Source organism: Alosa alosa, chromosome 9, assembly GCF_017589495.1.
Source record: "Alosa alosa isolate M-15738 ecotype Scorff River chromosome 9, AALO_Geno_1.1, whole genome shotgun sequence".
NCBI lineage: Eukaryota > Metazoa > Chordata > Actinopteri > Clupeiformes > Clupeidae > Alosa > Alosa alosa.
In genome coordinates, this window is record NC_063197.1 from 12548656 (window position 1) to 12574519 (window position 25864).

The 25864-nt window shown below is 43.3% G+C and overlaps 3 protein-coding genes across 4 annotated transcripts; 2 read left to right on the plus strand and 1 right to left on the minus strand.

The window, feature by feature from the left end:
- The first annotated feature begins 65 nt into the window (after positions 1 to 65).
- Positions 66 to 1648, plus strand: magoh (mago homolog, exon junction complex subunit). The gene is made up of 5 exons (XM_048252718.1): positions 66 to 265; positions 825 to 883; positions 994 to 1104; positions 1227 to 1309; positions 1399 to 1648. The coding sequence occupies exons 1-5, from the start codon at positions 175 to 177 to the stop codon at positions 1496 to 1498; spliced, it is 444 nt and encodes a 147-aa protein (XP_048108675.1). The 5' UTR covers positions 66 to 174; the 3' UTR covers positions 1499 to 1648.
- A 2725-nt stretch (positions 1649 to 4373) lies between these two features.
- cpt2 (carnitine palmitoyltransferase 2) lies at positions 4374 to 8508 on the minus strand. The gene is made up of 5 exons (XM_048253470.1): positions 7939 to 8508; positions 7553 to 7633; positions 7331 to 7437; positions 5923 to 7227; positions 4374 to 5669 (listed from the first exon to the last, which is right to left on the minus strand). Exons 1-5 carry the CDS (start codon positions 8115 to 8117, stop codon positions 5341 to 5343), a joined length of 2001 nt encoding a protein of 666 aa, XP_048109427.1. The 5' UTR covers positions 8118 to 8508; the 3' UTR covers positions 4374 to 5340.
- Positions 8509 to 9446: 938 nt separating this feature from the next.
- pfas (phosphoribosylformylglycinamidine synthase) lies at positions 9447 to 25802 on the plus strand. 2 transcript variants are annotated; one of them, XM_048253455.1, is made up of 29 exons: positions 9447 to 9634; positions 10507 to 10631; positions 10801 to 10954; positions 11142 to 11247; positions 11435 to 11627; positions 13774 to 13879; positions 14086 to 14226; positions 14462 to 14586; positions 14753 to 14881; positions 14968 to 15099; positions 15265 to 15393; positions 15505 to 15578; positions 15802 to 15958; positions 16104 to 16165; positions 16311 to 16472; positions 16616 to 16717; positions 17219 to 17350; positions 17716 to 17946; positions 18944 to 19124; positions 19773 to 19856; positions 20182 to 20337; positions 20755 to 20874; positions 21218 to 21363; positions 21507 to 21714; positions 23018 to 23109; positions 23376 to 23490; positions 24064 to 24210; positions 24504 to 24644; positions 25188 to 25802. In XM_048253455.1, the coding sequence occupies exons 2-29, from the start codon at positions 10511 to 10513 to the stop codon at positions 25496 to 25498; spliced, it is 3957 nt and encodes a 1318-aa protein (XP_048109412.1). In that variant the 5' UTR covers positions 9447 to 9634; positions 10507 to 10510; the 3' UTR covers positions 25499 to 25802. The 2 variants fall into 2 exon arrangements, with proteins under 2 accessions (XP_048109412.1, XP_048109413.1); XM_048253456.1 differs by having other exon boundaries at positions 10822 to 10954; positions 25188 to 25801.
- Positions 25803 to 25864: the final 62 nt, after the last annotated feature.

Genomic DNA, 25864 nt, shown 5'->3' on the forward strand with positions numbered 1-25864 from the left:
TAGGGAGCAGTGTGCGTTGAAATCATGCAATCCTGGCTTGTTTGACGTCAAAATCAAGCGCCAGGACGCGCACGCGTGATACACTACAGGAACAGAGCGGACGATTCATTGAGCAAAGCGCCGCCTAACAATTAGCAAGTAGACGGAAACTGCTTTTGATGCGCAGTTTTCAAAATGTCTACAAGTGACTTTTACTTGCGATATTATGTTGGACATAAAGGCAAATTCGGGCACGAATTTTTGGAATTTGAATTTCGGCCGGATGGTGAGTGAAAGCGCCAAGTATAAACGGCATTAGCAAATTAGCTAGTTAGCTAGCTCGCATGCTTTGGGCCTTTGAGTTAAAGATGGCTAACGTTAGCTTTTAAGTTAGACAAAACAAACATGGTATTTTTATAGTACGTTGTTTGAATTGTTTTTATATATATATTTGAAGCTTTGGTTACGGGCACAGTAATAGTACATAATCATCCTGCCCGTGAATTGCTTGCCGTGGGACTCACTGTGTAGCATGAGCAACCCGGTGGACATGCGTAAAGCTAAGTTGGCTAATGCAAGTTTTGCAGCATAGCAGTTGGTTCAGTCGGAGCCCACTTTCAATTATGTAGAAATAAACAACGTGCTAGTTGTAGCATTGTTATGTGTACACACATTGTATCTTGGCAGCAACTTGTAGATTGGTCTTTCTTGCTGTGGATTTGTTGCCCTCTATCATGAGCTGTTTGGAACCCAACCCCCGCCGCAAACATCACTTACAGCTAACTTAACGGAACTCTTGTGTAAAAAAAAAAAAACCGCTTTAAATACTTTCTCTTGCCGAACAGGAAAGCTGAGGTACGCGAACAACAGTAACTACAAAAATGATGTCATGATCAGGAAAGAGGTATGGTACATGTAATTGTAGACTCTTGATTAGGCAGAGTTTGATACTCTAATCAAAACAATCAGTCTCGCATTCACCTAATTTTTGGATCACCTTTTTTTTCCTGAAAGGCATATGTTCACAAGAGCGTCATGGAGGAACTCAAAAGAATCATAGACGACAGCGAAATCACCAAAGAAGACGATGCGCTTTGGCCTCCGCCAGACCGAGTCGGCAGACAGGTAGGGTTAATGTTTCTGTAGTTTTTAGTAGGCATTGCCTACACCATGGTACTTCCTCGTTCCTTTATTTTGATTGAATGTAGCCCCATAACTAATACTATATTCGACTTTTCTCTCTGAAGGAGCTCGAGATTGTGATTGGTGATGAGCACATCTCGTTTACGACCTCTAAGATTGGTTCTTTGATTGATGTCAACCAGTCAAAGTAAGTAATCATATCTTGGTTACACAATGTCTATGCTTTGCTTACTATATTATTGAATGAGAGCTAACTTTGCCTGTTTTTGTCATTAGGGATCCAGAAGGGCTCAGAGTGTTCTACTACTTGGTTCAGGACCTGAAGTGTCTGGTTTTCAGTTTAATTGGCCTTCACTTCAAAATCAAGCCAATTTAAAGGAGTCATTTTTTTTTTTCATTTTACATCAATTACATTGTTTTTACTTTAATTGAACATGCTGTTTTAGGTTTTGTCCTCAGAACATTTGTAAATTTGCTTCTTGTGCATATGTTTTTCTCTTTTTAATAAATGATTGGTTGGTCTTGAGTACCCTTGCCCTATGTCTCTTCTTCAGTAGGAGGACAAACAAGATGCTAGTTATTAAAGTTTTTTTTTGAATATATTATAACTGTTTTTGTCTATGTTAAGATTGGACTTGACTAAGGGTTTACAGGTTATGTGAATTTTATTTATAAGCCCTGGCAGATGTACAAATTAGACATAATCAAAATGGAAATGGGGCCAATGTTAACCGTTACAATTTATTTTGAAGAATTGGAATATATACCAGCTACTATTTCAGATATTTCAAAGTAAGAAGGACAAACATCAGTGCATCACTCCAATAATCAGGCCTTTATGGTAGGGTGGACCGATTGAAGCCATTTTGAATTAATTAAGACTGAATTATTTGGCCACAATTCTCAACAGTGTGTGTGAAAGAAACCAGGCACTGAGCTGCACTGATGTTTGTCCTTCATACACTAAACTCTTTAACTCTTTAAACACTGTACTCTCAAAGGAACTCTGGATGTCATTTATAGTGACCATTTGGTCCTTGGTCTGTCCAAGGCCCTTCGTCCCAGATTACTCAGTTTGGCTGAGCTGCCAGATCTAGGAAGACAGTTTGTTGTTCACTCTGACATCAACTGTGAGATCTTATATAAAGAGATGTGTACCTTTCCTAATAATGTCCAGTGAATTAATTTAGGCACAGGTGGACTCCAGTTAAAGCAACACCAAAGAACATTTCCTCTGTCGCACGCACGCTATTCGTCACCGGCTTTGCCAATAAGGATGTCCACAGACAAGGTAGAATATGTTGCATAGAAAGTACGATGTATTGCAACATCAGATGCAAGTCAAATTTGTAGTTTCTTATGTCTCGTTCCATCAAACTACAGATCCACTACCCGATCTGGCAAACTTACATAGTGCAGTTATAGCTGATAGAGGGCCGCGAAGCGAATACAGAAGTGCCGTTCACCCTGTTACGAGTTGATGAACCACTGAAACAACTTTGGACAGATTATTTTAAGGTACAAAAAAACTCTGGTGTTGCTTTAAATTGTAGAAGCATCTCAAGGACCATTGATAAAAGAAGGATGCACCAGAGTGCAATTGCAAGCGCCATGATATTTCATAATATCATATTCATAATATTTCAGTCTTATTTTTTATAAATTTACAAAACACTTCAAACACCTGCTTTTTTGTGGAGTGTTGGAGTATTGTGTGGAGATTGATGAGAAAAAAATAAATTGAATCTATTTCAAGATGAGTCTTAAACAACAAAATGTTGAAAAAGTGAAGCGCTGTGAATACTTTCCCTATGCACTGTATGTCCTCCCAAATGTTGTTTTTTCTTTTTTGATCACTTCTCCACCCTCCAGCAGTGCACAGTTTTTGTGCCACAGTGAAATTAGGCCTGTTTTTAAATCCATGGTTCCGACTCTTAGGTGTGGCCAACACTGATCTTAAAAGCCTTGAGCATGATTGTTTTGGCTTGTGATCAATTAGGCTCACACCACTCAGATTATTGCTGGTTAATGGGTGAGAACATTTAAACATATCATGTCTTTGCACCTATTTCTACAGAGGCATCCACATGGCGGTTGTATGCTGAGCCTGCCAAACCACTCCCAACAGAAGAAGTGCATAGAGAAAAACTGTATGCATGCTTTCGCTTTAGGAGAGATGACATTAAGTACATTGCAGATCTTGTCAAGCCAACACCAAACCCAAAGGAGTCATGCTTTATACATGGAGGAACAGTGCTTATTCGCTCTGCGCTTTTACGCATGTGGGACTTTCTACCAAGGAATTGGTGACAATATGGAAGTGAGAAAATCAACTGTGAGTAATGTGGTGAAGGCTGTGTCAGACTGGGCAGTCTGATCAATCAATTTGTTTCCTTTCCCAAGGATGACCAGACAGCTCAGACTAAGCACAAGTTTTTTCAAATGGGGAACATGCCTAGCACTAATGGTTCTATTGATTGTACTCATGTGCCTATCCAAGCACCTTGTGAAAGGGACTGGGAGTATGTCTATCGAAAGGGGAGGCACAGCATCAACATCCAACTTGTGGGCAACGCCGACCTTTTAATAACCAACTGTGTTGTGAAAAGGCCAGGGTCTGTTCATGATGCACATATTCAGAGAGAATGCACTACACAGAGAGCATCAATCCCACTGGCCAAATGGCATAGTATGGGGAGACTGCGCGTATCCACTCCTACCATGGCTAATGACACCTTTTCCAGTTGCAAACACACCTGAGCAGGCACGCTTTAACTCCCCACAGTGCAAAACATGCAAATGTGACATTGAACGCTTAAATGGAGTCCTGAAGAGATGGTTTGTGTGTCTTAACTACTTGCGAGTACAACCCTAGGTGGTATGCAACATAATCCTTGCCTGTATTGTTTTGCATAACATCGCCACCAGGCGCCATGTCCCTCTTGATGATCATTTTGATGGACCTGAGCCTGATGTAGAATCAGAACAGCCGCCAATGTTCTTACCTAATTAAGGACACACTGGACATGCAATTATGAGAAATTACTTTTAACTAGGCTACTGAATGACTATATTTGTTGTCATTACCAATAATATACTGTGGAATTATAGAGCTGTGAGCAACAGTGACATTTATACTGATGGCTTTGAGATTTTTTTGTTTACCATATCTCATTGGATGTGATTTGTATTTGTACAAAATATGAATAAATGTTTATCAGTAAACATTGATTTTGTGATCATTCGCAAAATTCATCAAAATCTTATTTTATTTGGTTTGAAAAATCACAACTGAATCCAATCTTCTGATGGGATCAGGATAATCCTGTTTTTTTGATTAAATAGATCCCAAACAGAATTCAAAGTTTTGAAAAACCCAGACAGGTTTGATCCAGATCAAATGTAAGATTGGATTACATGCTCTGATCTTAGTTCAGAATCCCTCTTTTGCTTTTGAAAAACCCATTTCCAAGATTTGATTCAATCTGTGACCCAAAGTCCCACTGGATTACTTTTGAAAAACTGGGCCCTGGTCATCAAACTATCCAGGTTGGAGTACAAATGTTTGCAGGAATCATTTTCATAGGCTGATCTTATGAGCACTTTAGCTCCTCTCTTAACTGGTAAGTCCTTGTATGTATAATATATATATACAATCCTGTTAGTATCTATTTTCCCTCTTAAAACACATGTCTATCTACACAACACGCAAACATGAGTTTCTTACTTCAGTGAGTTCTCTGCTTAAACCAATGCCACACTTTGGTCATATGTAGGACATATGGACCAATGGCTCAATGCAGATTGCTTCAGGGCTTAGTTCACATAACATTGGTAGTTTGTGTAACTTTACAAAACTGAGGGAACACTTCTAACACTTTCCTGAGCTACTCCAGCATGCTTTGAGACTTAGTTTATATATTTATAAGGCCATGTTATATCATTGCCTAAGATCATTTCCTGCTTTTTAATTGCGCAAACAATACTAACATACAGCCTTGAGAAAGGACGAGAGTTGAATACATTTCAACTGAATGCAGCTCAGTTAAAAAAGGCACCCCTCATGTGAATCAAAACACATTCATATTATGGCAATGTGACGTCAGCCTGAATTAACCATGAATCAAGTCAGTAGGAAAAGTTGCATTCTTTCAGTAAATCTTGTAAGTCCATTTAACACCTGGACATTCATCTACCTGTGGTCTCCATTTCAGTGCTTTAACTGATAGGTTTGCCTTCAATGACCGTAAAAATGTCCTCTAATGACTTGTGGACACACTGCAGGAACTCGTGCACGTTTCTGGCTGGGTAGCTGGAGACGTTGCACCCGATCCAGTCATCATGGACTCCGTAGCCCACCCCAAAGCCGTCTGGCACCACTGGGGCAAACCCCCCCAGGCTCACTGCAGGACTGGTGAGGGTGCTGGTGGACAGGATGTTGTGGTTGATGGCGGCGTAGGCAGGGTCGTGGTAGATGTCAGGCAATGCCATGCCCTTGGTGTTTGCCAGGTAACGCATTGCAAACAGATGCCGATCGAAACCTTGGCCTGCGAGGAGATGGACAACATCAGTTAACCCAAATCACATTCAAATACAATACACTGCAAAGAAATGTTTCATAGAATGTGATTGTTGCAAAGCACACAAACACTTGTGACACAATGTGAATCCATAATAGTTTAGCAATAATTGACAATATATGTAACAGAGTATTTGATAACAATAAATGGTAAAGAAAATAAAGGATATGATGAAAGGTTGCTGAGTGCAAGTCAGTCAGGGAAAATGTGATGTGCTTACCCATAGCTGCCTCTTTGGTGAGCTGTCCATGGTATTTGGAGCATTCATTCAGCAGGCCCAGCAGCTGATCCACGCTGTGTTTGCCCGGCTGCTGGACGAATGCCTCTACACAGCGTTTGGTGTGGACGGTGGCCGGCCGAATGGTCTCTGTGCGCCCGTGCTTGAAGGCAGCAGTGCTGCAGGACTCGTAGGTGGCCACAGTCTGCCCGTACTGCTGCAGGTAACCCATCTGAAAGGAGAGCTGGGCGATGGCGTCCGGGCTCAGCTTCTTCTTCTTCAGCTGGTTTTTGCCTCCTTTCATGAACTGCACAGCGTCGATCTTAAGCTTGGACACAGCCGCGGTGAAGTTCTCCTTGGCCTTGGCGATGCCGCTCTCCAGGGCGGCATCCAGCTTGAACTCTAGCCGCCGCACGGCGGACGCCGAGTCCACTGCCGCGGGTTGGGAGCCAGGTCCCACGAGGGGCTTCTCAGTGCTGTCCTTGAACACCTCGTTCTGAAAGCGCAGCACGGCCACCCCGTCACCCCAGGAGTGCTCGAAATTGATGGCCGCCTGCCCGTCCTTGGCCAAGATGATGCTAAAGGACTTGTCGTACCAGCGGTTCAAGCCGTCCCCGTGCAGCATGTTGTGGGAGATGTGGATGTGGTCACGCATCACCTCCTCGTCCAGACAGAGGCAGAACAGGGCACTGTCCACCAGACCCAAGACCTCTGCATTTCCGGCAGCCACTAGCTTCTGCCGCAGTCCCGCCCAGACGTCCCTGTTCTCGCTGGTCAGCACCCCCAACGGGAACGCCGGGGCTGAAGCAGTGTCCGACAGGATGTACTTCATGTGGGCATGGATCTCAGCTGGCTTCACCAGATTGCCGTCTCTGTCCACTGCATCGAACACATACATGTTGCCCATTCTCATCACCAGCAGGTGCCGCGCTTTGTCGTTCGTGTACAGCTCGTCGCGCTTTGGCTTGGGGATGCGTGTGGAGTTGAACAGACGGAAGTACTGCGACATGTCTAGCGGGTAGGCGTTCACCATGTAGGCCCCGAACCAGGAGATGGAGGACGGCACCCAGCGGATCAGTTTCTTGAAGCTGTCTGTGTCGCTCTTGGCTGGGTTGAGGTGGAAGACCTCTGGTTCCAGTAGACCGGCTCGCAAGGTCTTCATGAACCGCACTGCAGAGCATACCATGTTGGTGGCCCGGAGGAGCTGGTCGTTGTACTCTGGCTTTGGGTCCGGGTTGAAGGACATGAACGGGTTAAAGTTCAAAACCACGGAATCTCGGGCTGAGAGGTACATGTCAAACCATGGCGCTGTGGGATGAAACTGACATGTTAGTGGTGTGAGGACAGCAATACTTGGTATGAAATTATATACACTAATATGTACACCCTGTATATGGCATTGAAATCTCACCAGAGATGTAACTGGTATGCTTGTTGTTCTTGTCTTGATTAACAAGCTCCTCGTGCAGTTGTTTTCCCACACCATTTTGAAAGCTCTGAGCCAGCTTTTCTGTGGTGCTATAAGGAGAACAGGTGAGTCTCTGCTCATCAATCAGAGCCAACACCAACAAAACAAAACAAAACAAAAAACACACAATGATGTTACACTGAAACTGTAAGATGTCTACATTACCTATACTGGTCTTCTTTTAGGAGGGGCTTCTGGGCTGCCAAGTACCTACGTATGGTATCCTCCAGTTTAGGGACAGGTAACCTAGAGAGATAACGTTAAGTACAAGTACATTAATGTTAAGTACATTTCATATCAGTGCAACTGATACAGTAAATTGTACAATTGACACAGGTGGTACAGTAAAACTGACAGAGTGAATGCCATAGCTGCCCCCAGTGGCCGGAGGTCATTAAACATGATGAACCTTTCACCTACATTCTTACCACAGACAGGGTGACCAAGTCATTCATGTTTTTGACTATTATCACAAACAATGACCCGAATCAAGATATTAATGTATTTTAATCTCGTAAAGTCAAACGTGTTGAGGTCGAGTTGCTACTAACCTCGGTAAGCTCTTCTGATAGTGCATTGTAGGAACAATACTTTTATGCAAGTACTCTGTTCCATCGTCACTGCTGTATTCACGTAAAGCAGTCCTCAAGGCCGTTGAAGCTGTTGGATTTATGAAGTTTCCTTGCTTCCTTAGTGTTATCCTTGTTTGGACTGACAGCAAGTGTGCCATATCAATGAGTAAGGTAGCTAGCAAGCTAATGTTATGTTAGCTTTCCAGATAGTAACGTTACTCACTTTACAACAGCAAATAAATGTTTGAAAGCTGACTTTGGAAATGTTTTACAACCCTTTTGCAAGGAAGGACGTAGCACGCGCAAACTTAACTCACAGACAGCACTTGGACCTGTCAAGTTAAACTGGCCAAATAACCAGCCAGCTGCGGTTCCTCTGAATCGGTTTGAATCCCTGAACCTTTCGTATTTCCTTAATGAGTTCCCCTTCAGTAATTTAGTAGACAGCGACCTCAGGCTGGGCAGTAAAAGAAGCCAAGCCTACCACCGGTAACCATGGACGTGAACCTTGCAACAAATGTTCTATATCCGGTCTGTAAATTGTAGAGAAATGTCGCCATCTACTAGCCTGGCGAGCCAGACCCACATTAAAATGTAGGGTCTGGACACTCACCGTTCGCAGTGTTCAGTCCGAGGGGCGGGATAATCAGTTGTCTTTCAAATTCCCTCTGCACGCAATAGGACAGCGGCAGCGCTATGAGTCTCATGCATAGACTGTATATATAGAACTATATATATAGAACTATATAGTTCTATATATACAGGCTATGGTCTCATGCGTTTCCCACCAGCGGAGCTAGTTGGCTAGTTCAAACGTTTGCCAACTTAATAAAAGCTTAACTAGTGTCACACTGTTCGCCAGCAGCAACATCCATCTGATTTGTTTTCAAGTAGCAGGGAATTTAAGCCAAACCTTGGAACTCTGCCATCAATCATTATGTTAAGCCCACCTAACGACTCTATACACGATTTCATTGGCCTGAATAAGTTTCGATTTCTGGAGCTCACAAGCTAAAGGAGAGTTGCTAGACTACCCCTGGCAGCAAATTAATTTGCTGCCGCTAGGGGCGCGTCTAGATTTCTAGGCTAGCCATCTACTGGAACATATTAGATTATTGGAACAGGTTATGTCCATAGATGTCAGACATTCTCTGGTTATGTACTGGACGAAATGATTTTGCAGCGACCATCAAAATTATCTCTTTTTACTTTATTTTTCATGGAAAATGTATTTCAGTCGAATACAAGACATATGAGATAGAACAGTACTTTCTAGAAAAGTATAAAAAATAAAAACTCTGTGTTGATATACTCTAGGATGTCGACCCTTTACTGAAGGCTATGAGAACAGTTCCAAAACTGATGCGACACACTATGAACAGCAATCAATCAAAACTGTCTACGTGTTGTTAAAAAAACAAAAAAAGAGCCAGAACCAGAGCTGCCAGAACTTATGTTGTAATTGCGCAGGCGCAGAACGGGGGTTACGCGGAAGGGTTCGTGTGCGCGAAAGTTTGCACAAGTTTCTTTTACTGTCTATGGAAAGTGCCCACGTGGGTTTGTGTAGTTGTGTGGTTTATGGGCTACTACCATAGACAGCAAAGGCTACCACTCAACCCATTCTGCAAGGCTCTTCTACCAGGAGACGGAGAACTGTGCCAGGAGAATCGCAGAGGTATGAATATAGGAAGTTTACTTTTCTGTATTCATCTCTGATTTTGTTATGCTTAACTTTGAAGTGTTAACTATAGCTAACTTTTTATTAATCCATCAAGTTATTTTCCTCTTTCCAACATCTCTTCTCCTATATTACAATGTGAAGTTTTGCTTTGTAGCCACACCGTGATGTTGAATATGTGTATGGTAACGGATTCGTTCGCTTTGCTCTTTTACATCTCTGCGAAGTGTTCTCTTGCTAGAATCATTCATTCATTCATCCATCCATGCAGGTCACAATCTTTTCCTGGCACGCAATATGTTGCACTTCAACAAGGGACTTCTTTGAAAAACAGCACGGTCATTTTTTTCGCCATCACTAACTGGCGAGCTAGCGCAATTAATTTAGGGAAGACAACTTGGTACGCGCGGCGGCGGCATGTGCCTTGTGATGCAACAGGCAAATAATCAATTTGACCCTAGCCTTGAGTTTATCCTCGTGCACCCAGTAGCCTGCGAAGTTAAGGGACTGGTCAAGACTTCGGTTTACATTTAGTTTTACAATCTGTTTGAATGTAGACTTTGAACAGATTGCTCTCTGTGTTGTCTTTTTCGTTAGGTTTTGGGAGGTGAGTGGTGGTCATTTGATCTTGATCCTGATCCACCTCATTTCAGAGCCAGAGAGAGATGATCTCGATGTCTAGCTCAATTGACTTGATCATGCTCTGGACTGGGCTCAATAGACTGGCAGCTTTATACATGCTCTTCTATATAAAAAAAAAACCTTCATCAAACTGATTGATTTTAGATTAGGTCATTTCGATACAGCATGTAGCCAAGGGACTGCACTCTGGCTTTTTAGCAGACCTTATCTGACATCTGTCTCTTCAGGGTCATGCCTGTGTTGAGGTTCTACAGGAGAGAGTCAGAGGTCGGAAGGGCCCTTCAGAGGGTAGCAGTGTTGTACCCAGGGGTCTCCATAGAAACTGAACTCTGCTACAATGTGGAACTGAATGGTAAGTTAAGATGACTGAGAAGATGGTTTAGATGGAGTTGTTTGGCCCACCATTATCTCCCAATAACCTTGCTTTGTTTGGAGTACAGAGGTGTGGGAAAGAAGAAGATCCATATGCAAGTCAGATTTTGACATGGAACTGTAATTAGTTGGTCATATAACTGTGGCAGATTCCCATCTGTTTCTACAAGGAGCTGGATCTCTCAGTGCTGACCAGAAGGATGTGCTTCGTTGGCTGTTCAGTCCGCCCCAGAGTGGTGGTTTATCTGAGGAAGCATCCCTTAAGGCTGCAGATGGAGAGAGACTGGTGGAGATTGGACCCAGGTAACATTCATAGGAACTATCCTTTTATTGTAGCAAAAAGAGTGCTCAATCAAAGTCTGAAGCTTGCGGTGCATGGTGAGATTATTCTGCTTTTTTCCATTTGTCAACCAGGAGTGTTTTACATTTCTATTGATTTCTTTGTTTTGTGAGTGTGGAATTTGTCATTTTTGTCGTAACTCCATGACAGACTGAACTTCTCCACGGCCTGGTCCACCAATGCTGTGTCAATTTGTCAGAGTGCAGGCCTCAGCCAAGTGTCTCGAGTTGAACTGTCTCGCAGACACCTCATCAAGGTTGGCAAAGCATTTTCTACCACTTACAACTTAGTGTGCTGGGGTTTTCACCTCTAGGACTTGGACATGAACATGAACGGGTTTGAATATGGCCATGAATGATGGGGTAGGGGTTTTAGTAACTATTAGCTGTGATCCAGAATGGCCCCTGCAAGAAAACTATGAAATAATCTTCCTTTGTTTTCAGCCCAAGGACGGACAGAATGGCATGAAGGCAGACATGGAGAAACTGATTGGATGTCTGTACGACAGCATGACTGAATGTGTGTACCTGCATCCAATCAGCTCCTTCATCGTGGAGACCCGCCCACAGGAAGTGTTTGAGGTGGACATTCTGGGGAAAGGCCGTGCAGCCTTGGAGATGGCCAATGATGAGCTAGGTAGGAATGGCAAGGCTCTGGTGACAATGTTTCTTCTTCCCTATGTATGGAAGAATGAAGTCTTTCTTCCCCCTAGTGCTGTCCCTGCTGTTGTGACTCTTACCAGTCTCTGGGTTGGTTATCAGGACATAAAGCCTGGTCCTAGACTGTAAAAGCACCTCAAAAAAGACTTCCACTGAAAAAAAGCTTTTGGTCTAGATTAGGACTAAAGGGCCGTTCACACCAGGAATGAAAAAGATAACTGTAACTTTACAATTAAGTTACAGTAAAGATACTACTATAAAGATAACTGTAACTTTAACGATAAGTTAAACTATCTACACTGACCAACGATAAGGGAAGTCTCTCCTCATGTTGATGAATGTAATGGCCAAAATTGGATGGATTCTGATGGCTGTCAGCGTTTTATCATTCTCAAAATCGCTCTGAAAGTGATCCTTAAAGGTCTTAGTCTGAAGAACTATCCCTCTGTGTTTAAGTGCTGTGGACCATTTTTCTTCCATTGCACTTATCTGGTCCATTGTGTGTCTGCACTCCAGTCTGCACTGGAATGAGGGGCAGCTTATCACATGCATCTTTCTCTCTCACTCACTCACTCATTTACTAACTCACCCCCCTTCTCTCTCTCTCTCTCTCTCTCTCTCTCTCTCTCTCTCTCTCTTTCTCTCTCTCTCTCTCTCTCTCTCTCTCTTTCATTCTCTCTCTCTCATCATGTGTCTGTGGCCAATTTGATTAGACTGATTGTGGAGGTCACCTGACTCAGGGTGTTTTTAATTTCATCACAAGATCCTCTCCTTACTGTGTACAGGTCTATGTGTGTTAGTTGGTCAGTGGGTAATTGGAAGTTCACTGATTTTCTCTGAGTCTGTGAATTCTTGAGTTACAAGAGTTACAAAGGTTGAAAGGACAAGAGTATCACCAATCATCAGGCTCAATATTTAAAAATGACTATCATGGATTATAGCCATCAGTAAAGTCTGTGATGTTGGTACAGTTTGTAGATATATCATTCATAGACTCTCTTTATTCACCACAATATTCATGATGTTGTTTCTGTGACAAAAGTTTTTAAAGTTGCATTTGTGTCCTTGGACTTTTTTCCAGAGTAGTTGGTTGACCCTCTTTCAATGTTTCTTGTTGATTATAGTCAAAAAGATTCTTGTCATTATTATGCAGTTGCAAGTTAGTGCAGTGTAATGTGACTTGGAGATAGTACGTCTAGACTTAGTGAATGGCATTCCATGTGTAACCTGTATTGCTGTTATCTTCTCACCCAAATAGCTTTATGGCTGTCCGTCACAATAGAACCAGGCATATTGCTCTTATTATATATACATGGCATGTCCATGTTGGTATCCTTTACTGGTAGCTGAAACCCAGGCAATACACTTGGGTCATTCCATGTCAAATTAGATGAGGTTGCTGTTTTCTCAGATTTTGTTCAAACCTTGTCTATATCATGAATGGGCCTCAAAACCAAGGCTTGTAAAATATTTCTGTTCAAATCTTATGTCTTCGTGTTATTTCCAGCCCATGATATTTATTTAGTTTTACAGCCTGAAAAACACATTATCTGGGAAGCAATGTTTGGGCATTAATATTTTCAAATAAGTACAGTATTAATCATAGCTAGCACAAACTTATAAGACAAGTATGACTGAACCATTAAATGTTTGTATGGCATGCTCATTGATTTTCTATAAGGCCCTAGATTTGGAAAAGAGTGACATTGAAGGTATTATAAACTTTACTTGTACCCATTTGGTATTAAATACACTACTTTATTAGTGCTGTGCCAATATTTGAGTCCTCCACATACAATAAGCAAGAAGATAAAACAAGGGGAAGACAAGTGAAGGTTTAACGTTTTCAGTCATTTTCAAAGTACTATAATGGTATGTGGGCTAGCTAGTAGGAACACAAACATCTGTAGAAGTAGCTCAACATTTGACCATTTAGTGTACAATGTGCCAATGTTGTATCATAGATAGATAAAGTTAACATCATTGTTTTACCCCAGGGACAATACTACCTCCTACTAGCTTCCCCACATACCATTTTAGTCCTGTGAAAATTACTGAAAATGTTATGCATGTACAATCACATGTTTTATCCTAATATTTTTTTTTTGTGTGTGTGTGTGTAGGCCTTGCATTTGACTCCTGGGATCTAGACTATTATACAGCGCTGTTTCAGAGGGTGAAGAGGAACCCCACCAGTGTGGAGTGTTTTGACTTGGCACAGTCCAACAGGTGTGTGTGTGTCTTTCTTTCTCTCTCTCTCTCTCTGTCTCTGTATCTCTCTCTCTCTCTCTCTCTGTATATATCTCTTTGTACGCATAAGGCATGTTGTTTAAGTGGTATATAGGTACAAATTAGCAGGTGAGCAAAATGAGTTCTCTATGTTGCAATGCAAAGTTTTGTCCATTGTGCACCATGCTTTCCTTCCGCATCCCTAGTGAACACAGTCGTCATTGGTTCTTCCGTGGCCGTATGGTTATTGATGGACAGGAGCAGAAGGACACCCTGTTCAGTCTTATTATGGGCACCCAACGCCATAGTAACCAGAACAATGTCATCCAATTCAGTGACAACAGCAGGTACTACACAGACTGATTTGTATGTATTGTATGCCAATCCTATTTTGTCTGATCTGTCTATTGGTCAGTTTCTCTGTCTGTAAGTTTCTGTCCCTCTAGTTATGTCAGTAAAGTCCAACTCTCCAGTTACTTTAGTCATTTGTTGCCTTGTCTCTGAACTTGTCCTCTGTGTGTGTGTGTGTATCTGTGTCTGTGTCTGTGTGTGTGTGTGTGTGTGTGTGTGTGTGTGGTACAGTGGTATTACAGGTATGGAGCTGGAGTTCATGTATCCTCAGGACCCTGCCCAGGCCAGCGTCTACGATACGAGACGCTCCACCAGACATGTCATCTTCACGGCAGAGACGCATAACTTCCCCACCGGTAAAGCGCTATGCCATGGCACACAAATGCGATCATAATCAGGCCAGAATAAGCAATCTACATTTTCGAATTAATTAACGTCAATGTAAAGTAATGCTTTCCTAGTGTCAAACGAAAATGAAACAGTTTTCAAGATGTAGGCCCGTTTCTTCTAACGTTGTCTCAGGTGTGGCGCCTTTCAGTGGAGCGACCACAGGAACAGGGGGGCGAATCAGAGATGTGCAGAGTGCTGGAAAGGGAGGTCATGTGATCGCCGGGACTGCTGGGTACTGTTTTGGTAACCTTCATATCCCAGGTAAAACATGCTGCCCGTTAGCGAAGATCATTCTTGTCGCACATTGACAAGCTCTAAATGAAATTCTCTGATATTTTCCACTTCAGGTTTTGCTCTCCCCTGGGAAGAGGAGGGGTGGGAGTACCCCTCTAGTTTTGCCCCTCCATTGCAGGTGGCTGTTGAGGCCAGCAATGGAGCCTCGGACTATGGCAACAAGTTTGGGGAACCGGTTCTTGCAGGTGAGACGTCGTGACTACTGACCACTGAGTGATTAAAACGCAGATCTGTCCAACTATTTTGTATGTGGGCCACATTCTTTTTTCCACCTTCGTTGTCCATTATTAAAAATGTCCTACCTGTTCTTTTTCCTGTCTTTTTATGTTTTTGTTTTAAATGAATTTTAGGATTTGCCCGGTCCTTTGGCATGCGTCTGGCCAATGGGGAGAGACGAGAGTGGATTAAGCCAATTATGTTCAGTGGCGGGTTGGGCTCGATCGAAGACCAGCATGTGAAGAAGGAGGCGGCAGAGCCAGGTTGATAGTTAGAGTATTGTGTTATATATTATATCTAATATGCCACATTATGATGTGTCAGACAGTCATAAAAGGATGCCCCCATGTTTTTGTTTGTCCCTACGCCATCAGGCATGGAGGTGGTGAAGATCGGTGGCCCTGTGTACAGGATCGGGGTTGGAGGAGGGGCCGCCTCCTCTGTGCAGGTATTCCACAGCACACAGCTTATGTTAGCATGGCTGGACGTGTGATATATAACGACACAATCTAATGTAGTACATCTATGCACTGGGTGCATAGATATTGTTAGTTCTGTGCAGATAGCCTAGAGAGAGGTTTGACATACACAAGCATATAACCCCTGAAAGTAAGTATCTGCTTTGACGTGTGTGTGTGTGTGTGTGTGTGTGTGTGTGTGTGTGTGTGTAGGTCCAGGGTGATAACTTGAGTGCGCGTGACCTGGATGCAGTGCAGAGAGGAGACGCAGAGATGGAGCAGAAGATGAACCGGGCGCTGAGGGCCTGTCTGGAGAGGGAGGCAGGAAACCCTATCTGCAGCATCCACGACCAGGGTGCCGGGGGCAACGGTACCACCACACCCCATAATTTAAAACACCGGACTGATGCTCTGGACAAATTACATGCATACACTTGTATTAGCTATAATTTTATTTCACTTGTATTATACAAATAATATTTGCTTTTCTCACTTAATCATTTAATGTATTCTAGGGAATGTTTTGAAGGAACTAAGTGAGCCAGCGGGAGCTGTGATCTACACCAGCAAGTTTAAGGTGAAAATAATCATGCAAAAAATCTCTCGTTGTCTATGTTGGTCTCTTTTAGCCTTTTTAAACTCTTTTGCCTTTTGTGTAAAGTCTTCATCTCTATCATGGGACATGTGTTGAGGTTTTTGAAAAGTTCCCTTCCTCACCTCAGACAGGTGACCCAACCCTGAGTGTCCTGGAGCTCTGGGGGGCTGAGTATCAGGAGAGCAATGCCCTCCTGCTCCAACCTGCTGACCGGACCTTTCTGGAAAAAGTGTGCCAACGTGAAAAGTGCCCAGTTGACTTTGTGGGCAAGATCACTGGTGATGGCAAGGTGTGACTGAACAACATCAGAGTTCCTTTGAGTTCTTTATGTACAGCAGACATTAGTTATAGGCATTCCTTGTCAATCCATGCCTACAGTTACAGTCTGGTTTTGATCTGTTTCCTCATCATGCGCCTGTTGTCTCTCTTTAGATTGTTCTGGAGGATGACGTGCGTAATCGTGGCGACGCCTCAAATGGACGTCACCCTGTGGATCTGGATCTGGAGTGGGTCCTGGGCAAGATGCCCCAGAAGGTGGGTGGGGCCACTCCAATCTCATTTACATATTGCATTACTCATTTAGCAGAAGCTTTTAAAAATGAGGAATAACATTCAAACTACATTGCAAAGGAGACCTTAGATAGGCATGAATACCACACCAATAGATACTTTTACTAAAAGTCGAGTGTGGGGAAGTAATAAGTACTAGTCAAAGTGTGGTAGAAGAAGGAGGAGGTAGAGAAGGGAAGAATCTCCTCTGTCTGTTAGCTGGTGGTGCAGAAGCAAATGCAAACTCAGAACAAGACTCAACAGGCCTGTCTGAACCAAAATGACCTAAATGAGTCAGACCCTGAAGGGTGCTAGGTTTTAGACTCCATACGAGAACAGAAATGAGAAGTTTCTAGCATGTGTGACAAAAGCCTGTATTCATGTATGTAACAACCCTGTGAATGAGTTGTGTATCATGTGTTGATTTGTGACCACCCCAACACCCCCCCCCTCTCTCTCTCTGTCCCTCTCCCTCTCTCCTTTTAGGAGTTTGTGATGGAGCGTTTGTCTCCATCTCTTCAGCCCCTCTCTCTGCCCTCCCCTCTCTCTGTGCTCTCTGCCCTGGAGAGAGTCTTAAGACTGCCCTCTGTGGCCAGCAAGCACTACCTCACCAACAAGGTCAGTCTGCGCCATAGAGTGCCATAGAACACCAGGTCACGTCCACACTGATTGCCTGTTGTAATTTCACATCATCTCAATCACTGATCACAATGGCTAAGATCTGTAACATGTTCATAATATTTGTCATTCAGTTTATGCTGGATATGTGAAATATATGGGTTTTGGTTTCAACTCTTTCAACACCACCTTGTTAAAGAAGAAACCCAGTATGACCAGTGTAACACAAACATCAAGTATAGTAAATCAGTCAAAGCCCAACTTTAATGTTCTAATGATTTATAATATTTCTAATATTATTATTCTGAGATAGTGGATGGAATTGTGGGTGCATATTCTAAATTATTTTGACCTGTCACCCACAGGTGGATCGTTCTGTGACAGGCCTGGTTGCCCAGCAACAGTGTGTTGGACCCCTTCACACGCCGTTGGCTGACGTCGCCGTGGTTGCACTGTCGCCCTTCAGTCTTCAGGGTGCTGCCACGGCGATCGGAGAACAGCCAATCAAAGGGCTGCTCTCCCCGGCGGCAGGGGCACGCATGGCCGTGGGCGAGGCCCTCACTAACCTGGTCTTCGCCAGAGTCACAACTCTCAAGGTACACGCTACTAGAATGTTCTCTCCATCCATATAACCGTCTGGCAGTCTTTAGATTGCTGAAACTATTTGCTGTCATCACAATGCTTGATGATAATTGTTTTTGTTGGTTGGTTGGTTTTTGTTGGTTATACTGGATTTTATAGCACTGTATATTTGTACTGACTTACACACTCAAGACCTTGAAGCTTGATGCAGCATTTTTTAAAGATAAGGTCATGCACTACTTAGCTGTTATATCAAATCTCTACACAATCACAGCCTGACTACTGAGAGCGTGTTCATTTCCTATTAACCCCTATTGTAACAAATTTGATTGCAGTTCCACAAGAGTTCCACTAGGAGTGATCGCGGGCGAGTGCAAAATGAATGGAGGTCTATGGAGCTAGATGGCTAAATTTATCTCTTGATTGTTGTTGAACAATCACAGATTTGATTGTAGTTTCTGCAAGTTCAATATAGATTATACGTCGAAAGTTGAACGAACGAGTACTTATGTCCTTTTGATTTCTTACAGGTCGGGTCGTCATTGCCCATAACACACTAGCATTCTGCTAATGAATGATGTCATTGACATTTTTGAAAGGCCTTTTAGAACAAATAAGCAACTTTAAAATATATAATACTCAGCAGAGTCAGTGTGTATTTTCTTTTCCTCCCCTTTTGAATGCAGCATTCAAATTACTGAACAAAATATTATATCCTGAGAAAAGTGGATTTTGAGGGGTACAGCTCCATAGACCAATCACTCTGCACTCGCCCGCAAGCGCCCCCACATGGGAATCAGAGTAGAACTGCAACCAGTTCAGAAACTGGAAGTTTCCCAAGAGTGAAAGTTCTCCCTTTATTAGACATTCTCCGACCCTAGTCTCTTCAATGCACTGTTTGATTTGATCTCCTACAAGAATGGGTGGGAGGGAACAATACACTTTCACATCGATTCATAACAGATGTTAATCTATCCTGGTCTCTGCTCCTCGTGTCTGTGCCCTGCTCAGGATGTGAAATGCAGTGGGAACTGGATGTGGGCAGCCAAGCTGCCTGGGGAGGGGGCCAGTCTGTGGGAGGCATGCCAGGCCATGTGCCAGGTCATGGGTCAGCTGGGCGTGGCTGTCGATGGGGGCAAGGACTCCCTCAGCATGGCCGCACGTGTGAGCGGGGAGACTGTCAAAGCGCCAGGTATGCTTGGTTTGTCTGTCTGTCTTTCTGTCTGTGTGTGTGCTTTCACGTGGCAATGCATCTTAAAAAGGATTATTGTATACAGCTCTAGTTTTCTGTGTATGTCTGAGAAAAGTTGTCCCTTTTTCCTGTAAGAGCCTTACTCATTATTGTATGTATAATACAATAATGTCCTGACCCCTTCCAAGCCGTCGTACTCACTTGAATTATTATATCTTTCCCCATACAAAATAGTCCTGCTCCAGTGAAACAGGGTTTTTTTTCCTGGATGGAAATTAAGCTGAGGTGGTAATGTGTTTCAAGAGCCTCAAAATCAGGGTTCTGCCGGACATTCTGCAGGGTTAAAAGAAGAAAGTACAACTCATTCACCCTCCTCTACTTTGGCAATTTCGGATGTCTTTGTCTGATGTACAGATTGCGATACAGCACCATTACATCGCCGTAGAGCCGCAATTGCAGTTAACCGTCAAATCATCTAGAAATAATGTTGTTGGGGTTTTTTTTTGTGAAAAAAAAGTACTAGAAATTTAGACGGCACAAAGTTTGAATGGGGTGGTCACCTCACAATTCCCTATGCAGGAAAAATTGGTTTAACGTGTGTCTGTGTGTGTGTGTGTGTGTGTGTGGTTGATTTGCTTTGTGCTGCAGGTTCTCTGGTTATCTCTGTGTATGCTGTGTGTCCTGACATCACTGTCACTGTGACCCCTGACCTGGAGGATCCTGACGGCCAGGGTGAGTGTACTGGATACTCTGGAGGCTCTTTAACTCCACTGAGCCAATGGTCCTTAGATCTTGTCTGTGTGGCAGGATGGACATTGTACAATTTAGGATGATGTCCTCTATATTTCAGTGATTTCAAGATCTTTGGCCTTGTCCAGTGTATACAGCTCAAAAAGCTTAAATGTTGTTTGCACATAATTAATGAACTTGGCCATAGAATATTTTTGGGCCACCTTAGACAGAAAATATTTTTTCTGGTTAGATTTTGCCTTTGTTGAAGTCTGTTTACATAAAGCACTCTTCCAGTCTCTCACCTCTCCTCCATCCGCTGTTGCAGGAGTCCTGCTCTATGTGCCTGTTAGTCCTGGCAAGCACAGACTGGGGGGCTCTGCACTGGCTCAGTGCTTCAGCCAGCTGGGAGACTGCTGCCCTGATCTGGATCACCCGGACAAGCTGTCGGCCTGCTTTAACACCACCCAGGCACTCATACAAGGTTCCTACAACACCTCAGTCACAGATAAACCATCTTTTAAAGGGTTCATAACACTGTTCAGACACTGATGAGGGGTTAGTAACACCAGCCCGGTACTCATGTAGTGAGTCACTTATAGAGTAACACTAGGCAGGTTTGTAACACTACACAATCACTCATAAAGAGCCCATACCGCCTAATACCTAAATTATAAAGTTACTTATAAAGTATTGGCGCTACATCAACACAGTAGTAATGACACATGTTGTATATATTTCTATATGTGTGTACATCAGTGACTCCTAGTAACGCAGTATCCACATGAGTTACAGCAGTGCTACACAGAACCTATTTAGGGTTGTCATCAATAATATCCAGTGAGTTACTTGTCCATATAAACTGTAGTGTATTGAAATTGAGTGGTTTTGCGCGGGGCAGATCGAGTGCTGAGTGCAGGACATGATGTCAGTGATGGAGGACTTATTTCCTGTTTACTGGAGATGGCCTTTGCTGGGAATCGTGGGATTGAAGTGAACTTGCCCCCTCAAGGCGCTGGAGGTTTGTTGGATTGATGTATTTCTTTAAACATCTCTGTTAACATTTGATACGCAGGGTATTTGAATATGTGAGTTTGCGAGAGAATGAATGAACACTCATTGATGCCTCTTTCTCTCTCTGTCTCTCTTTCTCTTCTCTCTCTTCTGTCTCTCTTTTCTCTTTTTTTCTCTTTCTCTCTTTCTCTTTTCTCTTTTTCTCTATTTTCTTTGTCTCTCTCTCTCTCTCTCTCTCTCTCTCTCTCTCTCTCTCTCTCTCTCTCTCACTGTCTGTCTCTCTTTCTCCTCTCTCTCTCTCTCTCTCTCTCTCTCTGTCTGTCTCTCTCTCTCTCTCTTCTCTCTCTCAGTGTTGGAGGTGCTGTTCTCTGAGGAGCTGGGCTTGGTTCTGGAGGTGTCTGAGCGTGATGTGACCCGTGTGTGCCAGAGCTACACAGATGCAGGCCTGCTCTGTCACCGCATAGGCAGAACCTGTGGCTTTGGGCCAGAGTCCACGGTCAGTCAGAACCCATCCATTTCACATGTCACACACTCTTTAAGCCTTGAGACTAAGCCAGTCAGCTACAGCGCTGCACTCTGGGGGCATGAACATGGGGGCATCATAAAGGAATGTGTGCCTCTTGTCCTGCTGTCTCTTAGGTGACAGTGAAGGTGGATGGTCAGGAGGTGCTGAACGAGTCACTGCCCAAACTCAGAGCACTGTGGGAAAGCACCAGCTTCCAGCTGGAGCGTCTGCAGGCCAACCCACTGTGCGTCCAGCAGGAGGAGGACGGGCTCGCCCGTCGCACCCAGCCCTACTTCAATCTGACCTTCGACCCTGCCACCACACCCAGGATTGAGGACCTGAGTGAGTTTGAGTTTTGTTTCTACGGAAAAAGTAGTGTTTTATGTTTCAGTGGATTGTAATAGAATAATGATTGTTGCAACAATATTGAGGAAGAAAATGAGAGGCAAATAATGAAATACAAAATGAATACAAAATCCATACATCATTCCTATACTTTGCATAGAACAGTATCATACAGCAGTGTTTTCACAAGTGTGGCCTGCGAGAGGTTGTCGAAATTACTTAATTAAAATCAGTGCTGCCGCTCCCATGACACGCATCATGCACATGCACCAGGGGACAGAGGAGGCAACATTTAGACAATACGTAGAAGTAGCTTTGCTGCAAACTACTTTCCACTCTTCCTTGAGAATGTTTACAATGTCAAAATGCACCAACACCATTTTACATCCAAGGATGACACTTTTTGGGTCCTCTCAATCTCCACCATGCAGCATATCTAACTTGAACGTTACTTACGGCTCCCACACACAGCTGCGTGCATCGCGTTGCTGGAGACGCATCCTATTCACTTTAAATGGGCTCACGGATCCGTTGCGAACTGAATTGTGGGTCCGGCTGCTGGCGCTTTCTCCCTGCTCGTGTTGAGGAGTTCAGCTGTTGCTGCACCGACAGACGGCACCGGCCAATCAAGCCAATCTACGGACGGCACCAACCAATCATATTACGGTTTTACTTCAAGTCATTTGCATAGCTACCGTCGGGAACACCCACTGGAATGCGTTGACGGAACGCAGCTGTGTGTGGGAGCCGTTACTGCGCTTAATTGGGAGCGCATCTTGAGCACGCACGAGTGAGATTGAGATAGAGAAAGAGTGGCAGGTTCCAGCTGGCTTGTCATTATTGATATCTATAGGTGGGTTGCAGAAGATTTTCAGAATTGAAATTGGGTCTCAGCAGTTTTTAAGTTTGGAACATCTGTCATATACTGTTTCAGTGTTGGTGCTTTGACCATAAATTATGGATATTTGAGTTATTTCTAGTGGCTTAATTTTGGACATGGAAATTATAAAGTGTTTAAAGACTGGTACATAGCATTAACATTAGAACATTTTATGAACAACGTTGCATATTGTAAATATACCTCATTTAACAAGGTATAGAAAGATATTAATGAAGACAATTATGAGTTTTGGATCAATAATTTGCGTTAGATGCAGAAAGGAAATGCTAAGAAAGTATTTTTTTTACCCTATTCATACTTCTGTTCTCTTGCTGTGATTTTGATTAAATATTTTATCACAATCTGAACAACTGATGTGATGTGAGTTTTTTTTATTTATTATATTTTGTCATGCTTCAGGTACTGGTAAACCTCGAGTGGCTGTGGTTCGAGAAGAAGGCAGCAATGGAGACCGAGAGATGTCTGTATCTCTCCTAATGGCTGGGTTTGAGGTACGATTCAAAAATCTTCCATCTATTGCCAGAAGACGTTATCACGCAGTTCTCCACACTGGCCTTGACCTGTGGCCTTTCATTCATTCCCTCACTTTCTTCACAGCTGATGTGTTTTGAGCTTTCTGGCGCATAAGGGCTGCCATGCATCACCCACGGGGGTGCCACACGTTATTGATAGCTTTATTGGGACTGTGAAGAGGTATGATGAGGTTGTGGATAAGTGAAATGAGCTGCCCTATCATCCTACCTGTCCTTATCTGTAGGTATGGGATGTCACAATGCAGGACCTCTGCAGTGGCTCTGCCACACTGGATCCTTTCAAGGCCGTAGTGTTCGTGGGTGGCTTTAGTTACGCAGACGTGCTGGGTTCAGCCAAAGGTAAGAACCAAAGGTCACATACCTACAAACTCAAATGCATAAAAGTTGAAACATGTATACACTGAGTTGACCCAGTTTGTAAATTATGCAAGAGTGATTTGTTTATTTATTTATTTATTTTTTTTTTTAGGGGTCCAAGCAGAGAAGCTGCTCAAAATTAAAATATGATTCTGATTCTTCTGATTTTTGCTTTGTTCTGTTAGATACTCATTAATCAAATGTCAGCCCCATGACCCATTATGGTCCTATTATAATTCCTAGAATTATAAGGTTCTATCTGACATTTTTGTCAAAATTGAGTTATTGACATTCTTATCCTAAGAAAATGAGGTGAGGTGTTTCTTGTAGTTGTATGCATTTTTGGACATTCTATCTAAGAGGTTTGTTCCGCTTATCAGTATAACTCTATGGAATTCAAAGACTTTGAAGCTCAATATCTCAGAACTGCTCAGAACGTAGATAGAACCCTATAATTCTAAGGGGGCGAAATGTAGTACACTTACAGTATACCTGGTCTCATTTTATCACATTTCCTGAAGTGCCAATTGACTCACTGTGTGTCTTCATTATCAGGCTGGGCGGCCACCGTCACCTATAATCAGCGTGCACGGGACGAGTTTGAGCGTTTCCGGCAGCGCAATGACACGCTCAGCCTGGGCGTGTGTAATGGCTGCCAGCTGCTGGCACTGCTGGGCTGGGTGGGCACTGGAACCAGCACTGGTAAGAAGGAGTATCTGTATCTGAGGGGAAAATGGTAGTAGTGTAGTGGCAAAGGAGCTGGGCTAGCATACAGTAGACAGAAAAGTTGTGGGTTCAATGACAAAGTACTACCGTTGACATTTTTATCACATTACATTTTATCACATAGTGTGTGTGTAGTATTTACCTATTACTGTTTTATAGTAATGTATCTCAAAATAATATAATATTAGTACATAATGCTGCAGGGTTTGTAGTGTCTGACGGCACTTGTTGTGTTCTGTCTGTTCTTCCTTCCCCATCTCTCTCTCTAGAGTCTGATGTGACTCTGACCCATAATAAATCGGGCCGCTTTGAGTCTCGTTTTGTGAGTGTGAGCATCAAGCCATCTCCAGCCATTATGCTGAAAGGGATGGAGGGATCTGCACTGGGTGTATGGGTGGCTCATGGAGAAGGTAATGAACTTTACACACACACACACACTAATGTTACAGTATCAGTAACAATATATGACACATATGTGACCCTCCACGGCAAAACCAGTTTGAATATAGAATTGTAGGATTTCTGTGCTGAAATGGTCGATTTTACAGTTTGGCATAATTTCACAGTATAATGCCTACACTTTTATATTTGTGAATGATAAAGGCGAAAGTCATGCTTAATACCTTTTAAAGATGCTTTTTTGAGACTGTGTTTTTTAATGTTTTTTAATGTTTTTTAATGGGTAATAAACTTTACACCCATATTTCTCCAATTCTGACTTTTTGTGACCTCTACAACAATTTGAATGCCCTTATCTCAGTAGTATGCGGGTCAACATTTTATTTTTATTTTTTTATGGTTTTGACCCATGTAACTGGTTTTGACGTGGAGGGTCACATATTTGATATAGCTTATAATTACTTGTTGGTGTTCTAGGATCTGTAAGGTACAGTGTTCAACTGTACCTTTTCTGCTGTTTCTCATGGCGTGGTCTGTGTTTACGTCTTGTTCAGGGTTGATGCAGTTCCGCTCTGACGAGGCACGGAAGCAGGTGATCAATGGCTCCCTCGCGCCCCTGCGCTATGTGGACGACGCGGGCTGCCCCACCGAGGAGTACCCCCTTAACCCCAACGGCTCCCCCGAGGGCGTGGCTGGGGTCTGCTCGGCCGACGGGCGCCACCTGGCCATGATGCCCCACCCAGAGCGCGCCACGCTGGGCTGGCAGTGGGCCTGGGTGCCCGGGCCCCTCCGTCCCAGCATGGCCCCGTCGCCCTGGCTGAGCATGTTCAAGAACGCTGTGGCCTGGTGTCAGACCTCACAGTGAGACGGCCCCCCCGCCAGCCACCATGTGCCTGATCAATCATGTTTGTCTCGCAGCACGATTTTGACTAACAGTGTATGTATACTGTTAAGCAATAGTTTAGAAATCAAGAATTCCTATTCTTAAACACATTCCACTAAAGGCAAGCCCTTCCTTCTCATTGTGGAGCTGACTTGACTAACCAGCCTTACATGCAACTCTAGAAGGTTCTTGATTTATGTGTCAACTGTAATAAATAATTTGCACTAATACTTTTTTCCATGAAACAATCACTACAGCTGTAACATGTTTTGGTACTGTCTTTTGAATTAAATCAAGACTTGGATTTGAAGTAAGCATTGACTGTGTGTTGTGAATGGCAACAAAATA

Coding starts and splice junctions, on each gene's coding strand:
- magoh (XM_048252718.1), top strand. CDS start 175: ATGTCTACAAGTGACTTTTACTTGCGATATTATGTTGGACATAAAGGC. Junction 266..824: donor ATTTGAATTTCGGCCGGATG/GTGAGTGAAAGC, acceptor CTTGCCGAACAG/GAAAGCTGAGGTACGCGAAC. Junction 884..993: donor ATGTCATGATCAGGAAAGAG/GTATGGTACATG, acceptor TTTTCCTGAAAG/GCATATGTTCACAAGAGCGT.
- cpt2 (XM_048253470.1), bottom strand. CDS start 8,117: ATGGCACACTTGCTGTCAGTCCAAACAAGGATAACACTAAGGAAGCAA. Junction 7,634..7,938: donor TATCAGAAGAGCTTACCGAG/GTTAGTAGCAAC, acceptor TTATCTCTCTAG/GTTACCTGTCCCTAAACTGG. Junction 7,438..7,552: donor CTAAAAGAAGACCAGTATAG/GTAATGTAGACA, acceptor TTCTCCTTATAG/CACCACAGAAAAGCTGGCTC.
- pfas (XM_048253455.1), top strand. CDS start 10,511: ATGCCTGTGTTGAGGTTCTACAGGAGAGAGTCAGAGGTCGGAAGGGCC. Junction 15,579..15,801: donor GGGCCGCCTCCTCTGTGCAG/GTATTCCACAGC, acceptor GTGTGTGTGTAG/GTCCAGGGTGATAACTTGAG. Junction 15,959..16,103: donor CCAGGGTGCCGGGGGCAACG/GTACCACCACAC, acceptor AATGTATTCTAG/GGAATGTTTTGAAGGAACTA.